Below are 16,674 nucleotides of genomic sequence, written 5' to 3' on the forward strand. Positions count from 1 at the left end.
GACTGTTGTTTTATACTAGTCTATTCATAAAACACTGGTACTAAATTATCTGTGTGTGTGTGTGAAGAGAGAGAGGGAGAGAGAGAGAATGTATGGGTACTTAGATGGGTTTCTGTAAGTATACAAGTATCTTTTTGATAAATGGAGAAACTTAAAATGAATGAAGGAATGCTTGTTCTAAGAAATTCTTGGCAAAAATTGTGTTAGAACTAAATTACATTAAATTCATAAGGATGAGATTTTAGGAGCTGTTAATGGATTTTCTGGTTAGTGAAAATCAATCTTTTTATTTTTTTCATTTATTTTATTTTATCCTATGAGGGGTAATTTGTTTATTTTATTTATTTATTTATTTTTAGAGGAGGTACTGGGGATTGAACCCAGGACCTCATGTATGCTAAGCTGTGCTCTACCACCTAAAACAATCTTTTTAAAACCAAAATCTAACCTAAAATTATTGATTCTATTGTTAGTATTAAAAGACGGAAATTCAACTTCAAGCAAGTGGAATTTATTCCAGGTATGCAAGGCTTGAATGTTTGAAAACTAATTAATGAAATCCATCACATCAGCAGGCTAAAGAAGAGAAACGACATGATCTTACAAATAGATGCAGAAAAAGCATTTAACAAAATCCAACAGCCATTCATGACAAAAACTCTCCATAAACTAGGAATAGAGAAAGACAAAACTATGGAGGCAGTTAAAAAAAACAAAAAACAACAGTAGTTGTCAGTATAGGGGAAGGGAGAGAGGGATAGGTGGAGCACAGAGGCCGCTTAGGGCAGTGAAACTTCGATGTGATGTTGGTAGATGTGTCGTTAAACGTTTGTTAAAACGCATCGAATGTACAACACAAGAGTGAACTTTGAACTGTGGGCTCTGAGTGATGATGATGAGTCCATATTGGTTTATCCGTTGTAACAAATGTGTCAGTCGGGCTGGCATGTTGCTAGTGAGGAGGATGTGTGTATGTAGGAGCAGGGGGTATGTGGGAACTCTGCTTTCTGCTCATTTCTGTTGTGCATATAAAATTGCTCTAAAAAAGTCTATTTAGAAGGAAGATAATTTTAATAGGTATATAATAAAATGTAGGCTCATGTTGAGCTTCCTGGTTATGGCCTTAATCTCTATTTAAAAGAATATTGACCAATATTTGCACATTACGAGATTATTACTCAAAGATATCTTCCATAAACAATTTTTATTTAAAATTATATAACGGGTGAATGGGGTCTTTTACAAAGGAATTTTTTTACAAGAGTCCAATTTTGTAAGCAAACCTTTCTATTTAGTATTATAGTGTGTTGTCATATCTACATATTAGGTAGAAAAAAAACAGCTAAACCAGGCTGAGCAGTTCTGTTTAACTGTAAGCTATTTTGCATGTTGTTACAAAAATGATCACATATAAATCAGGTTAAGTCCAACTCAGCCCAAAATACAGCACTTCAGCAACAAAATTCAGGTAAGAGACTCTTCTCCAGAGTGGCGCATGGGGGAGAATAAAAATGGTTTTTAAGAAAATCCCTGGGCACGGGTGATAAATGATGATTTTTTTTCAATTATCTGATTATTCCATTATCTTAAACTATCAAACATGCACATACATTGAAAGACTCAGTTTTGCTGATGATTAAATCATCTGGAGGAATGGAAAGAGTTTTTTGGTTTGAAACTCAGGAGACCCAGGTTTTGACCTCTGGTCTGCAACTAGCCCTGCAACAATTTATAAGGGACTGGAAAAAAGAGTTTCTAAGGTTACTCCAGCCCTAACATTCCGTAGTTCAATTATATGTGCAGTTGTAGCTTTGTTTTTTACATGCCAGGTATTTTTAATGTCTCTGAAAGTTGAAGCTTTGATGCTCAGTAGAGCATCCAGAATCTCTTGGGATTTTATCTTTAAGACCTCATCACTTATTTCCCAGAAGAGCTCTAAGACAGAAACCTGAGATTTCCCCTAAAAGATAGGTGCCTTTTTTAGCTGTGTGTGTATCTGGCTTTGGAGCCCCAGCGTTTACAGTCTGTGTTGCTTTCTTTTAAAAAAGCCTTGTACTCAATTTCTACAAACATATCCAGCTTCCACTAGGCTCCCTATCTCGATCCTCTTCATTACTGCATTTTTCATTCTATCGTTGCTGTATTGTGATAGGATGGTTAAATTTTCTCCTTTGAATAAAAGATAATCATATTTAAATGCTACATTGATGGGTGAACTTTTTGGTTCAATAGAACAAGCTTCTCATCAGTGTGTCTCCAAAGACACTAGGCTCTTTCTCTATGAATTATGCAAAGTCTTTTTAAAACCTAGAAACTTTTAATTACCTGTAGCATATACAAATTACTCAGTTTTCATCTGGGTCAAAGCTTAAGATACTAAAATTTTCTGTCAGGTTGAACCATATCCAAAGAATTCTTGTGTGGGATTTGATGTGGCTTTGATGACATCTGCTTTACTTCCTGGCACCCCTTGTATCAGTTCTGGCTTGTTAGCTCTCGGCAGAAATAAGGCTCTGATGTTCTCAGAAATGTAGTCATAGGGGCTCCGTACCCACTGTGCCATCATTTTGTGCTTTCTGCCATACATGTCCTTCATCTCTTAGCAACTAGAATTCCTGGCTTGGGGATTTCCTAACTGTTTTTATCTCAGCAACTTTTTTATTTTATTTTATTTTTTTTTGACAGAATCTTGGCTAGTTTGTAATCCAGAGATTTTCATTTTATGTTAGTTATTTTAAGCCATTTAGTTAGTAATTTGGAATCTTTCACTTCCTGTTCCTCTGTTTTGATTTTTAATTGGATCTTTAGCACTTATCTCATCCCCCCACTCCACCCCTATTCAGAAGAGCTTTTCCTGGCATTTACTCCTTTTCCAGCCTGTTTCACCATGACTGATTATAACCCTCCCCACCACTCAGAATTCCCCACCCCTCATCCCCAGTCCCCCATCCCTTAACTGCCCTTTCTGGTTCCAGAGTCATTTGTCTCTTTAGTAGCCATACTCAATCCTCTTCATTATTGCATTATAAGATAGGTTTTTCCAGAAGAACTGTAATACACTTTATTGCACTTGAATTCCGGTGCTTAGAAGCTGCTCCCTTCATTACATAGTGCAGCCTGCAGAGTTGATTTTGTTTTAAATTGAAGTATGGTTGATTTACAATGCTGTGTTAGTTTCTGGTATATAGCATAGTGATTCAGTTAACACATATATATATTCTTTTTCATTATAGATTATTATAAGCTATTGAATATAGTTCCCTGTGCTATACAGTAGGACCTTGCTGTTTTATCTATTTTATATATAGTAGTTTGTATCTGCTAATCCCAAACTCCTAATTTATCCCTCCCCACCTTTCCCCTTTGGTAATCATCAGTTTGTTTTCTATGTCTATGAGTCTGTTTCTGTTTTGTAAATAAGTTCATTTGCATCATTTTTTAAGATTCCACATGTAAGTAATATCATATTTGTCCTTGTCTGACATACTTCACCTGGTATGATCATCTCTAGGTCCATCTGTGTTGCTGCAAATGGCATTATTTCCTTCTTTTTATGACTGAATAGTATTCCATTACAAACACACACACACACACACACACACACACACACACTCTTTATCCAGTCATCTGTCATTGGACATTTAGTTTGCTTCCATGTCTTGGCAATTGTAAATAGTGCAGCTTGCAGAGTTTTGCTGTGCTCAGGTAGAAAAACATGTACCAGTGTTTCTAATATTGCCCATAAACATAAAGCCATCTTTCCTTCTTTTCTGAAGGCCCACAATTAGATTTCATGTTGCTTTTCCTTTTCCACTTTGGGGATGTTCTTCATCTCAACAAATGTGCTTTGGATGTATTGATGTTTGATTTTCCAGTATTAGGGAAATATAAGCCAGGTTTTCTATAAGGTGCAGTTGAGAAAGGGATGTATTCATCTGTTAAGAAAGGAAAGAGGAAAAGAACTAATGCCTGGTGCATTATATATCTATTTTTTTCATTTAATCCTCACAACTACCCTGCATAATAGTTAATATCTCGGTTGGACATAGGAACAAGCTAGGGCTCAGAAAGGTTAAGAAACTTGCCTCAGGACACACAGCTAAGAAGAGGCAAAGCCAAGATTGAAACCTGAGAATGTTAATGACTGAAAGAAAAATGCTCTTTTCCTACAGCACTTCCCTGACGCCCAGTAAAACTGTAATGTCCCTGTGAAATCTGCTGTGACTACATTATTACAGTCAAAGGCAAAAGGTAATGGCGGTTTAATAAAGGAGCTGGATGCACACCTATTGAGAAAGAGGGCGTGTGTTGGTGTGGGACCTGTTGGTGTGTAATACTTTATTCTTAAGTTCCATGAAAAAAAAACCAACTAAGTACAGATGCACTTTACTCAGTATATTTAAAGTTCTAAGGAAAAATATATAAAATGACTATGTTTTAAATGTGATAGGGGAATTTCTCATTAAAGGAATCTTATAGTGAATTTTTAAGAGCAAATGATTCCTTTTTTATCTTTATTTTCAGTTTTGCCCCTGGCATACAGGTATCATTTAAGAAGGCTATGCCTGTGAGGTTGCATGGTCATTAACTGGTTTGTAATTTCTCCCACACGTATTTGAATATTGTGGTGTTTCAGTGTTTCCTAAACTTCATATTTGCATGCACCTTCACAATCTTCATTATATCTATGTTCCACCTGTGCTGCTATTTACTCACTATTCTTCTTCAAGTCAATCCACATTTTTTGCTCAAATTTATTTACTTTTAAAAGAGACTTTGCATCACTACTGTAAATGTGAAAACAGAATAATTCACAATAAATGGACATTAACAGTAAAATATTATTAGATTCTAGCTAGATACTATTGCTTGTTGAAGACTTCCATCTGAGGAGGATTAGAAAGCATTCTGGTAGCGTGGAAAACACAGTCTTACCAGACTAAAGATACGTCTTTGTAATCACAAGGACTGAAAGAGGATTGAAAGGAAATAACTTTCTCTCAAGGTGAGTCAATGTTATTTCATACTGCTTCTGTGTACCAGCAAAAATCCTCTCTTACTACCTACAGAATATTGTAACCACACCTAGTTTTCAGAATGAGCTAAGAAACTTCATCAAAGCAGAAAAGTCTCTGATCTCCAAGAAAGTCAATGATATCTGCTCTCTTTTGATCTGGCTAAATTAATAAACTTGGTTATGTTTCCAGAATAAAGAGGAAATGATGGACAATAGAAGCTACTCCAATCTGCCAGACAGACTGCCTGTCTTCACTGATTCTGCCCACCTGCCCCTGGCCAGGTCCTTCTATCTGGACCCCATGGTCACGTTCCACCTGTACCCTGAGGGCCCAGTGGCGTCCCCTTTCTCTGAAGACCTGCCATTGCTGCCTTTTTCCAGTGACTCCCTGATCATGGAAAATTACGGTGAACCCTGTGCCTTCTCCTTCCCAGTGCCTTATCCAAATTACAGAAGGTGCGATTATTCCTACGGGCCGGCCTTTATCCGGAAAAGGAATGAGCGGGAAAGGCAGCGGGTGAAATGTGTCAATGAAGGCTACGCCCAGCTCCGACATCACCTGCCAGAGGAGTACTTGGAGAAGCGACTCAGCAAAGTGGAAACCCTCAGAGCCGCGATCAAGTACATCCATTACCTGCAGTCCCTCCTCTGCCCTGATGAGGCTGAGATGAAGAATAACCCCAGGAAAGTTTCCTCCATGATGGCAACCACCAGCCGCCACACTGATCCCATTTTTAGAATCATTTGATTCTGTGTTTCCAAACAGAAACAGTTTCACAAAATGTGGTCCCTTACATCATTAATAGTTTTCCTAATGTCTTCTGTGTGGGCAGATAATAGTTCAAATGCTAAGCTATGCTGCATATTTCTTACCTGGCTCTCAGATGTACTAAACATTATCTGATGTAGATTGAGAAACTGCTTCTTAAGTTTTGGTGATTTCTTTAAAGAACTTTAGAGGAGCAGGAGCCCCAAATCTCTATACCTCTAACCTTGCTCTTCTCACACAGAATCTCAGCTGTGAGAAACTCTCACAAAGATTATGTAAAGTACAACCGACGACTATTCACTGCCTGTAATGCACTTTGCAAATACTTCGTATTAAGCAATCACAATGAACCTCCCTTGATTTGTCAAAGTTTGGTGGTTTTTATTATTTGGGGTTGGCAAGAAATCTATACTCCACCCATAACATGATGGGGAAGTATCTTGGGGCTAAAGCAAAAGTAGTTAACAAAACCTTGTTGTCATTTGAAATTATTTCAGTCATCTTTTCCTGCATGCAGCAGACTTTGTCAGGTAGCTTAGTGTAGGGCTTAAGAGGGCAGGCTCTGCAATCAAACTTCTTCCACAGAATGAGAGTAACAGTAATGACGTAGTATGCTTATCATGAGGATCAACAGTGCCTGATGCATAGTAAGTTTTCATAACTACTATTTTTAAAATTATTATCCTTTTTTACCCCCATAGCATCACCATTCTCCTGGTTTTCTAGGATCAGAATACATGGGGAGGAGAGTGACACCCCCTATCTTGGAGTCTGCCTTCAAAAAGTCTCTATTTCTATTCCCATGACAAGCTTCAGCCCTTCCTTCTCCCTTAACTCGCGGGTCCCATCTGTCACCAAACCCAGGCAGGACTTCCAACACACTGTCAGCTCTCTGTGAAGTTGTCCCACCCAGCCATTTTTTGTTCCTTTATTTTGTACACATATCTCCCTGCCATTCCCATCCTGCTATCTTACATGCCTGGCACACCTATCTTCTGTCTGCAGTAGACTATAAGCCCCCTGAAGACAGGGACCAGTCTTACTCATCCTAGACTCCTAGCACCCAGCAAAGAGCTTCAAATCAGGTAGGTGTTGGTAAATATTTAGTGGTGCTGTTTTCCTAGTCCTGTCCTGTCACGTTATGTCTGGGTCACTGTTAACGGTCTCTTCCTGGACCTCCCTGGCTCTTTTCTCTTTTGTGGACCACACAGGTCCACAAATACAAACTGGCTCCATCCTCACTCTGATATTCTTTCTTAAGCCATTTCACATCACTTCATTACTCAAACCCCATGACAACTCCCTTTTGGCTATGACGTTGTTGTTTACATTTATTTGCTTGGTTTTCAAAGCTCACATCAATTTGGCCCCTTTCCAAATATCCACATCTTGATTTTTCCATGACACCCCATTCCCTCCACCCCAAAAAGAAAATCACAGTCTTGCAAAAGCATCTTTCTCTCTTAGCTTTTGCTTCCCACCAAGACAGGATGGAATATTCTTTTTCCTTTCACTGTTGAAATCCTACCTACCTTATTCAGGAATCCTTCCCTCACAGACAGAGACTTAGTCTTTCTTGGACTCTAACTTTGTGTACCAAATAACTTAGTCTTTAGGGCAACAGTCATTCTCCTGACTGCAAATTTAAGTTCTTTGAGGGCAGACATCAATAGATGTTGGTTGAAGCAATGGACAAATCCAATAAAAACTGATATAATCAATAAAGGGAATTTATAGGCTCACATACTGAAGCTTCTAGCAGTAGGGCTGCCTTCAGGCGGGGCTTAACACTTTCATCAAGAATCTGTTTTCTTTAGGTCTGTCCTCCCCAGGAATGGCCTCAGTGTCCCCAAAAGGTTGTCAGAAGCTCCCAGAACTATATGCTTTCTTATTTATGTATAGGAGGGAAGAGAAAGTCTATAACCCAGGATTTCCAACAAAAGTTTTGAGATTCATTCTGATTAGAGAGGCTTAGGAACATGGCCAACCCTAGTGGCCAGGGAATGGAACGTGCTGATGGACATACATGTGACTCAGTGGGTAGTCAGCCTCCCCTAATCACACAGGTCCACAAATACAAACAGGAACTGCTGGAAGGGGGGATGGATGTGGCAGAGACACCCACAAGTGTCCCTGCACAGTTTTTGGTATTCTCCACTGAACACAGAGTGGGGCATACAACCAGTGCACAAGGACTGCCAAATACCTAAGCACCAGCCTCCTCCTATGGATGTTCAAATGAGGGCAGAATCTAGACTTCTGTTCCTTTGGTCACTGCTGTCCACTCCCACCACCCAAGTGATCACCACACTTCTGCTCCTCAGCAGAGTGCTGCCTGTTACAGACATGCCCACGCTTTTGGGTATTTTGTTTTAAACACAGACATATTCTTAGAGCTCCTAGGCCAGCCAGGAGTCCCTCCACTCCAGCCCCCTGCCTGACAGTGTGAAGGCAGATCAGCTCTTTCACAAGACTCTCCTTGGACCCATGAGGGCTTCCCACTGACTGACTCCTGGCAGTGGAGAAGCCTGAGCTTCTGGGAACTGAGGCCTTTCTCTCCAACACCCCCTCTTCCCTTCTTCAAAGAGAAAGACGAAGACTAACCCCCTACCCCCTGGCCCCGCCCAAGCCGCCAAGGCCCCAGTCACCCCTCCGCACATGCTCAGTTCCCTCACTTGGCCCTCAGCCTGCCTGCTGGCTCGCACCCATGGCAACCTGCTTGGCAACCAGGAGTCAGTTGGGCTGAGGCCGTGAGCTCCAACTGTTTGAAGGGGCTGAGGTGGAGGAGTCCAGGGCTGAGGTAAGTCTGCCTGGGGTCAGAACTGTGGCCTTGGCCAAGAGCAGACCCAACAGGAACGTGGTGAGCTCAGGCAACGGAGTGTGATCTTGGGCCCTGGGTGATAGCTATCGCCTCTGAGCAGGTCTGCGGAAGCCACAGCCCTGGGCTCTCAGCTCTGTCTAGTTAGTCCTGTAGGTGACCGGGTTAGGAGGGAAGTCTGTGGCTTGGGTTAGGGGTCAGTTTGTCATTGGGGTTAGGATTTGTGAAGGGAAGTATGGGCTTACCCCTGGGAATCCCTACAACTCGGGTGGAGGTGGGGGGAGAAAACTAACGTGTATTGAGCTACTTACATGCCAGGTGCTTTCCATTTATCATCTGGGCGGTAACCGAAGCATGGAGTGAAGTGAGCACGCAGCCAGCAGGCTGTGACGGATTTAAAGCTGGGTTTCCCGAGAGTCTCAGCTCTTGCTTTTTCAACCCTCCCCTGTTTCCCGGGCTGAGTCTCCCAAGGAAGGTGACTCAGGGGACACCCTGAGCGTCTGTGGAGAAGCCACTAACCGCAGAGCTGAGTCCTGCCTCAGCCAGGCATCCTCTCCTGGGCTGTGGGCTGCAACTCAGGTAACGGTGCTGCTTGTTCTCAGGGGTTTTCTTTGAAGACCATGGAATCCTCCGCAGGGCCTGGGATGCCTTTGCCCAAATACTGCAGTGTGGCCGCAACCCTGAAGTCTCCTGCCTGGGCTGGCGCTGCTCCTCCCTGGGACCTCTCCTTCACCTGCCCCCTCGCTCTCCAAGCACCCTGGCTCCCCCAGCATGGCCCCCTCACCAGGTACTGATTTCTGCTTCCCGGGAAGGAAGTGGTGTGCACCTTCCTTTCTCCCCTCTGTTCTTGGCTCTCTCCCAGGAGGGAGAGGATTTGCTGAAAGGGTTTTTTACCACGTGGGCTATGATTTGCTGGGGATATTATATTAACCTGGTCTTAACTGTGCTCCCAGCGACATCAAGGGTTGACCTGGCTTTCGTCCCACCCTGTAGCCAAGTGGCAGATGTCAGAGTTGGCATGTGTGAGAGAAGGCAGTCAGACATTAGCAGTTATAAAACTTCTAGCTCATCTTACCATCAACTAAGAGACTTGCCTAGGCGCCATGTGAGAAATTAGGGCTTCTACCACCAGCCGCTAAGGTGAGGTCTCCAGATCCCTCCTTGAGTTCCCCCAGTTATCCTGGCTTTTCGTGAATGGTATCCTTAGCTGGCTCTCTATGGCGTGAATACACGAGGGGAAAGGAACCTCAGCCTATGAGCACATACAGGCTGTGCAGGTCCCAGGGGTTCTTGTTCATGCTGCTCAGCTCAGCCTGCCCAGGTGAGGGGAGTACCAGCCTGGACGATGTAACCCCCTTTCTTGATTCACCTCTGTGGACCAGCTCATTCAAAGCCAGAGTTGAGCATCCCTGTATCCTGGCTTGCCCACAAGATAAACAGTTTTTTCAGAAACCCAAACCCTGACTCAACAATTCCCTCTGCCTCGGTGCTGTCCACACACTTTCCCAGAACTAGCTTGTCCCTTTTTTCTGTCCCGCAGCCTCTTCGTCAGCTCCTCTGTGCTTCCCCTGCTCAAACACTTCCTCTTTCCTTCTGACCCCACAGCACTCAGCCTGCTTGGCATCACCATCCCAGCCTCCACGCCTCATCCTGGAATCCCATACACTGCCGTAGGACTTACCTTCCCGGAACTCTCCCCTGGCCGGCTGTCTAGTCTCAGAACCAGCACTAATTAACCCGGAAATATCAAGGCTAACCCCATTCCGAAGACCTTGAAACAATTCCCAATCCTCAAACCACGGTTCCCTTCTCTCTCTTCTCCTTCCGCCCCTTCCAACAGTTTACCTTATCTTACCAGAAGCCACAGATTGCCACTTTTTACATGAATTTCTGTTCCACATCGCCTTACCTGTCATGCACACTGTGGTCTAACCACAGAACGTGTTTCTTAATGGTTGTAGGGCTTGGTCTTCTCCACTCCCTAATTCCATCTGCTTTTTTCCCAGATATGCATCTTATCACCCGGGTCTCCACATTGCTGACCCAGCATGGCAGAGGCCTGGCTGGCTGGGAAGAGTTGGAGGTGCTGCTGACACATGGATCCTGGCAAGAAGGGAACCAGATGGCTTTTATTACAGGGCTCAGATAAAGGCTGCTCCAGAGGCAAGTCCCTGACTCCCCACATCTCCCCGCGTGCTCCTCTGGGTGGCCCTGTCACACCTGATAGGCCTCAGCTGTGCATGGCTGTAGATGGGAAAAGGTAATGTCAGTGAGTGGATTAATTCGCCCCAGCTGGGTAACAGAAGGGCACAAATTAAGTGCCTTAAACAACAGAAACTTGTTGTCTCTCGGTTTTGGAGACTGGAACCGAGGTGTTGGCAGAGGTGGTGATTCTGAGGGCCGTGAGGGAGGACCTGTTCCATGCGCCTTTGCTACCTCCTGGTGGTTTGCTGGCGGTCTGTGGTGCTCTTTGGCTTGTAGAAGCATCCCCTGATCTCTGCCTTCGCTTTCATGTGCTTCTGTCCCTGGCACATGTCAGTGTTCAAGTTTCCCCTTTTTATAAGGACACCAGTCACTGAATTAGGGTCCCACCCTATTCAGCTGTACTCAGTATGACCTCGACTTAATTACATCTGCCATGACCCTGTTCCCAAATAAAGTCACATTCTGAGGTACTAGGGGCTAGAATATCAACATATGAATTTTGAGGGGGACACAATTCAACCCGTAACAGTGAAGAAAATGTACAGTAAAAGCACATTGTTCAGGGAAATTCAGTGTGTTGAATTACGGGCACCAGTCTAAGGGAAAGAAGAACAGAACATGTGTACCCTCGTGCACTCCTGTGTCCCTACGCACAGGAGCATGGTCCCCATATGCTGGGGCCAGGCTCTGGCTTTCCTTTGGTGGCTGCTTGCCTCTTTGGGATTTTTCTCTTTTCAGAGTCAGACTCTGTGAATGTGGCTCCATGGAGGGAAAACTAGTGTGAATTCTAATATATATATAAATTATAGAATTTCTGATCAAGTCATGTTGTCATTTTCAAGTAAGTATTATGTGATTTCAAATGAAATATTAGCAGAGTTTTGCTCAAATATAGATTCTGTCTAGTGATGTGATAAAATTTCATTTGTAACTGATACAGGAAAAGGGGCGCCAGAGAGATGATACAGGAAAAATGAATGTGGGGCGAGAGGAGGGCCATGTCCCTGGTCTCAATTCAGCCCTTGGGACGTGCCCCGCCAAGTGTGGGTCCTTGGCTTCACAGAGGAAGGAATTCAAAAGTGAGCCGTGGTTGAGTTGATTTATTTGGAGAGATACATACTACATAGAGCTCAGTCTGTTTCAGAAGGCAAGAGAAAGGCATTGAGATATGGGGGTTGAGAGCTCAGGTTAAAGTAAAAGTAGGCACACACTCCACAGACAGAGCGGGCCGACTCAAGATGAGGGAGTGAGAGAGGCGGCCACGAGGTGCCTTGTTGCCAGTTTTTATGGGCTTCACATGCCATTAAGTGGGAGGACCATTCCAGCTACCCTGGGGAAGGGGCTGGGATTCCCAGGAATTGGGCCACCGCCCACTCTTTAACCTTTTGTGGTTAGCCTTGGGACTGTCATGGCACCTGTGGGCATGTTATTTACCATGCTAATATGTTACAATGAGCATATAATGAAGCTCAAGGTCTACTGGAAGTCAAACCTCCTGCCATCTTGAACCTCAAGGCCTAGTGGGAGTTGAATCTTCCACCATTCTGCTGTTAATTGCTGTATTACTCCTTGAAAGGCTGTGCCCTGCCCCCTTCCCTCCTGTCTCATAACCAGACTTTCTTCAGAATCACACTGAGTTGTCAGAAGAGCATGTTCTTCTAATTAGCTTAGTGCCTCTCCTGCCCGCTCTGTTACGCTGTTCATTTGCTTCCTTTGCTCAGCATCTCCCTGTGGATGGAAAGGCACTGCATGAGCACCCCAGCCCTGGCTGGTCAGACACAGGGTCAGCACCTTCTGCGAGTGCAGGGAGGAGGGGTAGTGCTTTGGGGAAAGATCCAGAGGACCCAGGTTACTCTGGGAATTGCAAGCCAAAAATACAGAAGGGAGAAAAGAAAAACAGGAAAAGGAAGAGAACGAAAGGGAAGGGGAAGGCAGGAAGTAATAAACAGGAGTCGCCCAGAGCAAGAAGCAGAGGGACAAGCATCCGCCTCATAGCTGGCGGGTCTCTGCGGTAATCGGCTCTGAGCGGCCCCTGTCGCTGCCCCTCCTCTCTCTGGTCCTCACTGTGCTGGAGGAAGACCCCAGGCCTGGCGCAGGGGCATTGGAGGGAACTGCGGTGCACCCCGAAGCACTTCCTTAGGCCAGATCTTATTCTGAGTGGTTTCTCTCCCACAGCTGGAGAGGCAGGGGGCCCTGCTGGTGGAATTTGAGGCTCCCCTTGTCACAGGCCCAGAGCAGCCAGCCCAGCGGCAGAACGTGGTCTTAAAGGAAGATGTTATTCAGTTCTCACCATCCTTGGAATACTCCCTGAGACCTGGGGACAAGGTGCTGGCACTCTGGGGGCCAGACCCACAGCGGTATGGCCCTGGCACTGTTATCTTGGGCTTGGAGGCGACAGACCCCCAGAGAGGTAAGGGAAGCTGCCCTGACTTCCCAGTCCCCCTGCCAGGCTGGTGATCAGGCCGAGGAGAGAGCAAAGGGTGTCTCTACAGCTTAGGGGTCTTAGAGGCTTAAAAGGATCCTTACCCCGTTACTTGCAGCTTCATCCTGAGGGTGGCCACAGATGTGCAAATCATCAGATTACTTTCAGATTATAAAATATTTTTAATCAGTGCAAAATAGCCTAAGGCTATTATGCCTATGTCGATTAGCTAATCTGTTGTGTGGTGGGGTTATCCTGGGATCTCACCAGTACACATAACTTGCCCGCCACCAAGTCCAGGGACTGAGACAGGAGCAGGGCCCACCAGTCAGCATCCCTGTAAATCAGAGAATGGCAGGAGGCTTCTCCTTCCCTTCCCCTACCTGAGGATGCATTTTAGTCTTGACACGAGAACTGAGATGTGGAGGCGTGTGCAAGTGCACCAGGAAGGGCTGGTAAACACGGAGCGGGTGAGGGATGTCCCTGGTAGGCTCTCCAGGGAGGGGTGCACGTGACAAGACAGGTGGAACAGAGGGGCTGCCCTGAGGCTTTGCTTCTGGGAGAGGAGAATCCTACTCCCACGATACAAAGGACGGGGTTGTAACAAAATGTTGCCCTTTTCTGTTATGTAGCATCAAAAGAAATTACTGTTTACTTCTGGAATGGCAAGATAGCCACAGTGCCCTTAGGAGGGGTCACGTGGGTGCCCCCGGCTGTCTGGAAGAAGGCTGTGGACAGGCTGCAAGCGTCTTTCACCTGGGAGCGCCCCAGCCCCCTCCTCTGGGCCCCTCGCTGCTCTCTGGTGGGGCCGGTTGCTGGATGTGTCACCAACGGGCTTCCTCTGAGCACTCTGCTCCTGTGCCCCGCCTGCCAGCTGTGTGCCTGCTGCCAGCTGCCGTGCCAGGGCTGCCTCTGCTGCTGCCCCTTGGCTGGACCCACCTGGTGGCCTCTCGCCAGGACCTCGGGGGCCACAGCCAGAGAACATCCTGAGGTGGGGCTGAAGCCCACCGCCCAGCCCATGCCCCTGGAGGACCCAGAGGAGGAAGGAGGAGCAGTGCAGGTGCCCATGGCTGCTTCTTCCTCCTCTACTTCCTCTTCGTCCGAAGAGGAGGACACAGAGAATGGACTGGAGACGGGCCTCCCCCGGAGGCTGACGGTGGACAGCACGGTCAACACAGACCCCATCCTTCATGAGAAGTCTCCGAGGAGGCAGGGTGGCCTCTGCCGGCCTGAGTGGAGGTACTGGAGGAGAAACGGGGCTGAGCCGCATCCTGGGAAGCCAGGTAGACCTTTTGCTAAGGCAGGGCTGAGGCCCCTGCTCCCTTCCCTCCCGTGTGTCTCTCAGGAACCCGATGTACATGTCCACTCTGCTGGGATTGAAAGCAACACTTGAGGGTTTGTCATGTTGAAGGGGAGACTGCGAGTAAGAGGGAGGGGTAGGTTTCACTTATGCAATAAGGCCCAACAAGAAAGGATGGGCTGATCTTTGTGCAAAGGTTTGCATCCCTAGTTAACAACTGTCTTCTTTCTTCACTAGTCTCTACTGACAGGACACTGCCTTTGTTTGTTTCTGCCCTCCCCTCCCTCTTTTCTCTTAGAGGCCTTGATTTTTCTCTAGATGTACAGTCAAAATGCCTCCAGGTGCTGATTAGCGACTTCAGTGCTCTGAGAAGCTTGGAATCTGGTCTTGAAACACGGGTCCTCAGATCCTTCTCTCCAGATATGCCCCTTAGGGAGTTGGGGGGCAGAACCAGGCACTGCCTTACGCTGCTCACTGTCCACAACCGAGAGGGGAGGCAGCATCACTGTCGGGGGCGATCTGCAGACATCCCCAACCGTCTTCACCTGAGCAAAGAGCCCTCACAGGTTTCGGGCAGTATATCACTAATATGCCTTGTGCTGTCCCATCTACAGTCCCAGTGGGGCCCAGAAAAAGCAGATGCCCAAGTCAGCTGGCAGAGCTTTGTGGAGGAAGTGGCTTGGAGAAGCCAGCCCTAGACTAGATTCCTGGGGCCCTGGGGTGACTCATTTAATGTTCAGCTCAGCTTTTCTTTTCTCTCCTCCAGATTTTGTCCCCTTTGAAGGAAACATGCTGCTTTGCTTCTAATTGTGCTTGACAGCCATCAAGTACTGACGTTTCACAGTCTGGGCTCAGGCTCTCCCTCTTAAGAATCCTCATGTGTGGGCCCTCTGCCCTCCACAGGTTTTGCTACTTTTAGTTACAGGTAGCGGGGTTACTGTCTGATCCTAACCTAACCATCCCGGGGAGACCACCAGTCATGCCAGCAGTCAGGCTGCTCGCCTTCCCCGCTTCTAACTGAAACAGGCTGCAGACAGTGAAGAGCTTCTGTGATCCTTGCATAGTCCTACTCAAGTCAACAAGACCAATCCCAGCAACATGGTGGCACGTTCGACTAACTGAATTCTGGGTTTAGGAACAAGAGAAGGGTGATAAACACAGAGTGAAAAGTGCAATATCCGGAAAGAAGAGAAGGGTGATAAACACAGAGTGAAAAGTGCAGCAGCGGGGAGTACCCGGGAGCTGGTCCTGGAAGCGGCTGGCATGAAGCCACTCTCCATCCGGCCAAAGGGAGCTGAACACAAAAAGCTGAGTCAAGGCGCTGTGACACGTCAGAGCGACGGGAACGCCCCTTAGAGTAAAAGCCCAGAGGATAGAGGTAAAGCAGAACGGCTGGGAAGGGGCTTCTGAAGGACTCCTTCCGTGGGTCTCTGACCTTTTGGGGTCACACCCCTTCTGAGAATAAGACCCATGGACCCTCTTCCCAGAAAAATGCATACGACCACAACTTTGCACACAGCTTCAGAAAACTTACAGAACCCACAAAGTTCACCATCGGCTTCTTGGGGGTGCAAGGATCCCCGTCTGAGCAACCTCTCTACCCTGTGGTGATGGCATGGGCCTGCTTTAATAGGCCCTCTGTACCTCACTGGGGATGATAATGCAGCTCTACTTAAAACTTGTTTTCATCACTTAAAATACTGGCCTTTTTTCTCAGGAAAGTCATTCAAATGAGAAGAATCATTAGGCAACTAAACTGAGATGCAACAATACTGTTGGAGTGGTAGCTTAAAGACACTTAGGACCTATCAATGACTTTTTCAAATCAGTGACTTTGATCCTTAGAATTAGTCAGCCTAAGCCTCTCAGGGTTTTCTTCTCTTACAGGAAGCTAGAGTGGTGGTGGTAAACACCTGAGGAAGAGTTGCAAAGTGGCCGACAGGGCCTTCTGCAGTGGAAACGGGAGAGTGCAGGCCATAGACGGTGGTCCAGCGAGCAGCATCTTCACCCCATGAAGATGTCCCTGCACGTGAGCAGCAGGAAGGCGCCTGTCCTAAGGGGCAAGGCCCCCTGCCAGGGGCCTGGTGAGATCTGCTCGAGGATGCCTCTTCCACAGACGCCGCACAGCATGGTCAGCCTGCTT

General features: G+C 46.2%; 2 protein-coding genes across 5 annotated transcripts; both read left to right on the plus strand.

The window, feature by feature from the left end:
* The first annotated feature begins 50 nt into the window (after positions 1-50).
* ASCL3 (achaete-scute family bHLH transcription factor 3) lies at positions 51-6,155 on the plus strand. Of its 2 annotated transcripts, XM_045523959.2 has the most exons (3): positions 51-520; positions 4,173-4,251; positions 5,208-6,155. In XM_045523959.2, the coding sequence occupies exon 3, from the start codon at positions 5,220-5,222 to the stop codon at positions 5,763-5,765; it is 546 nt and encodes a 181-aa protein (XP_045379915.1). In that variant the 5' UTR covers positions 51-520; positions 4,173-4,251; positions 5,208-5,219; the 3' UTR covers positions 5,766-6,155. The 2 variants fall into 2 exon arrangements, with proteins under 2 accessions (XP_045379915.1, XP_010963197.1); XM_010964895.3 differs by having other exon boundaries at positions 51-5,005.
* A 2,349-nt stretch (positions 6,156-8,504) lies between these two features.
* C10H11orf16 (chromosome 10 C11orf16 homolog) lies at positions 8,505-16,604 on the plus strand. 3 transcript variants are annotated; one of them, XM_074372429.1, is made up of 7 exons: positions 8,505-8,586; positions 9,207-9,391; positions 10,611-10,767; positions 12,985-13,219; positions 13,864-14,514; positions 15,298-15,909; positions 16,419-16,604. In XM_074372429.1, exons 2-6 carry the CDS (start codon positions 9,225-9,227, stop codon positions 15,336-15,338), a joined length of 1,251 nt encoding a protein of 416 aa, XP_074228530.1. In that variant the 5' UTR covers positions 8,505-8,586; positions 9,207-9,224; the 3' UTR covers positions 15,339-15,909; positions 16,419-16,604. The 3 variants fall into 3 exon arrangements, with proteins under 3 accessions (XP_074228530.1, XP_074228531.1, XP_074228529.1); XM_074372430.1 differs by having other exon boundaries at positions 13,864-14,470; XM_074372428.1 differs by having other exon boundaries at positions 13,864-15,909.
* The last annotated feature ends 70 nt before the right edge of the window (positions 16,605-16,674 follow it).

This window comes from Camelus bactrianus, chromosome 10, assembly GCF_048773025.1.
Source record: "Camelus bactrianus isolate YW-2024 breed Bactrian camel chromosome 10, ASM4877302v1, whole genome shotgun sequence".
Classification (NCBI taxonomy): domain Eukaryota; kingdom Metazoa; phylum Chordata; class Mammalia; order Artiodactyla; family Camelidae; genus Camelus; species Camelus bactrianus.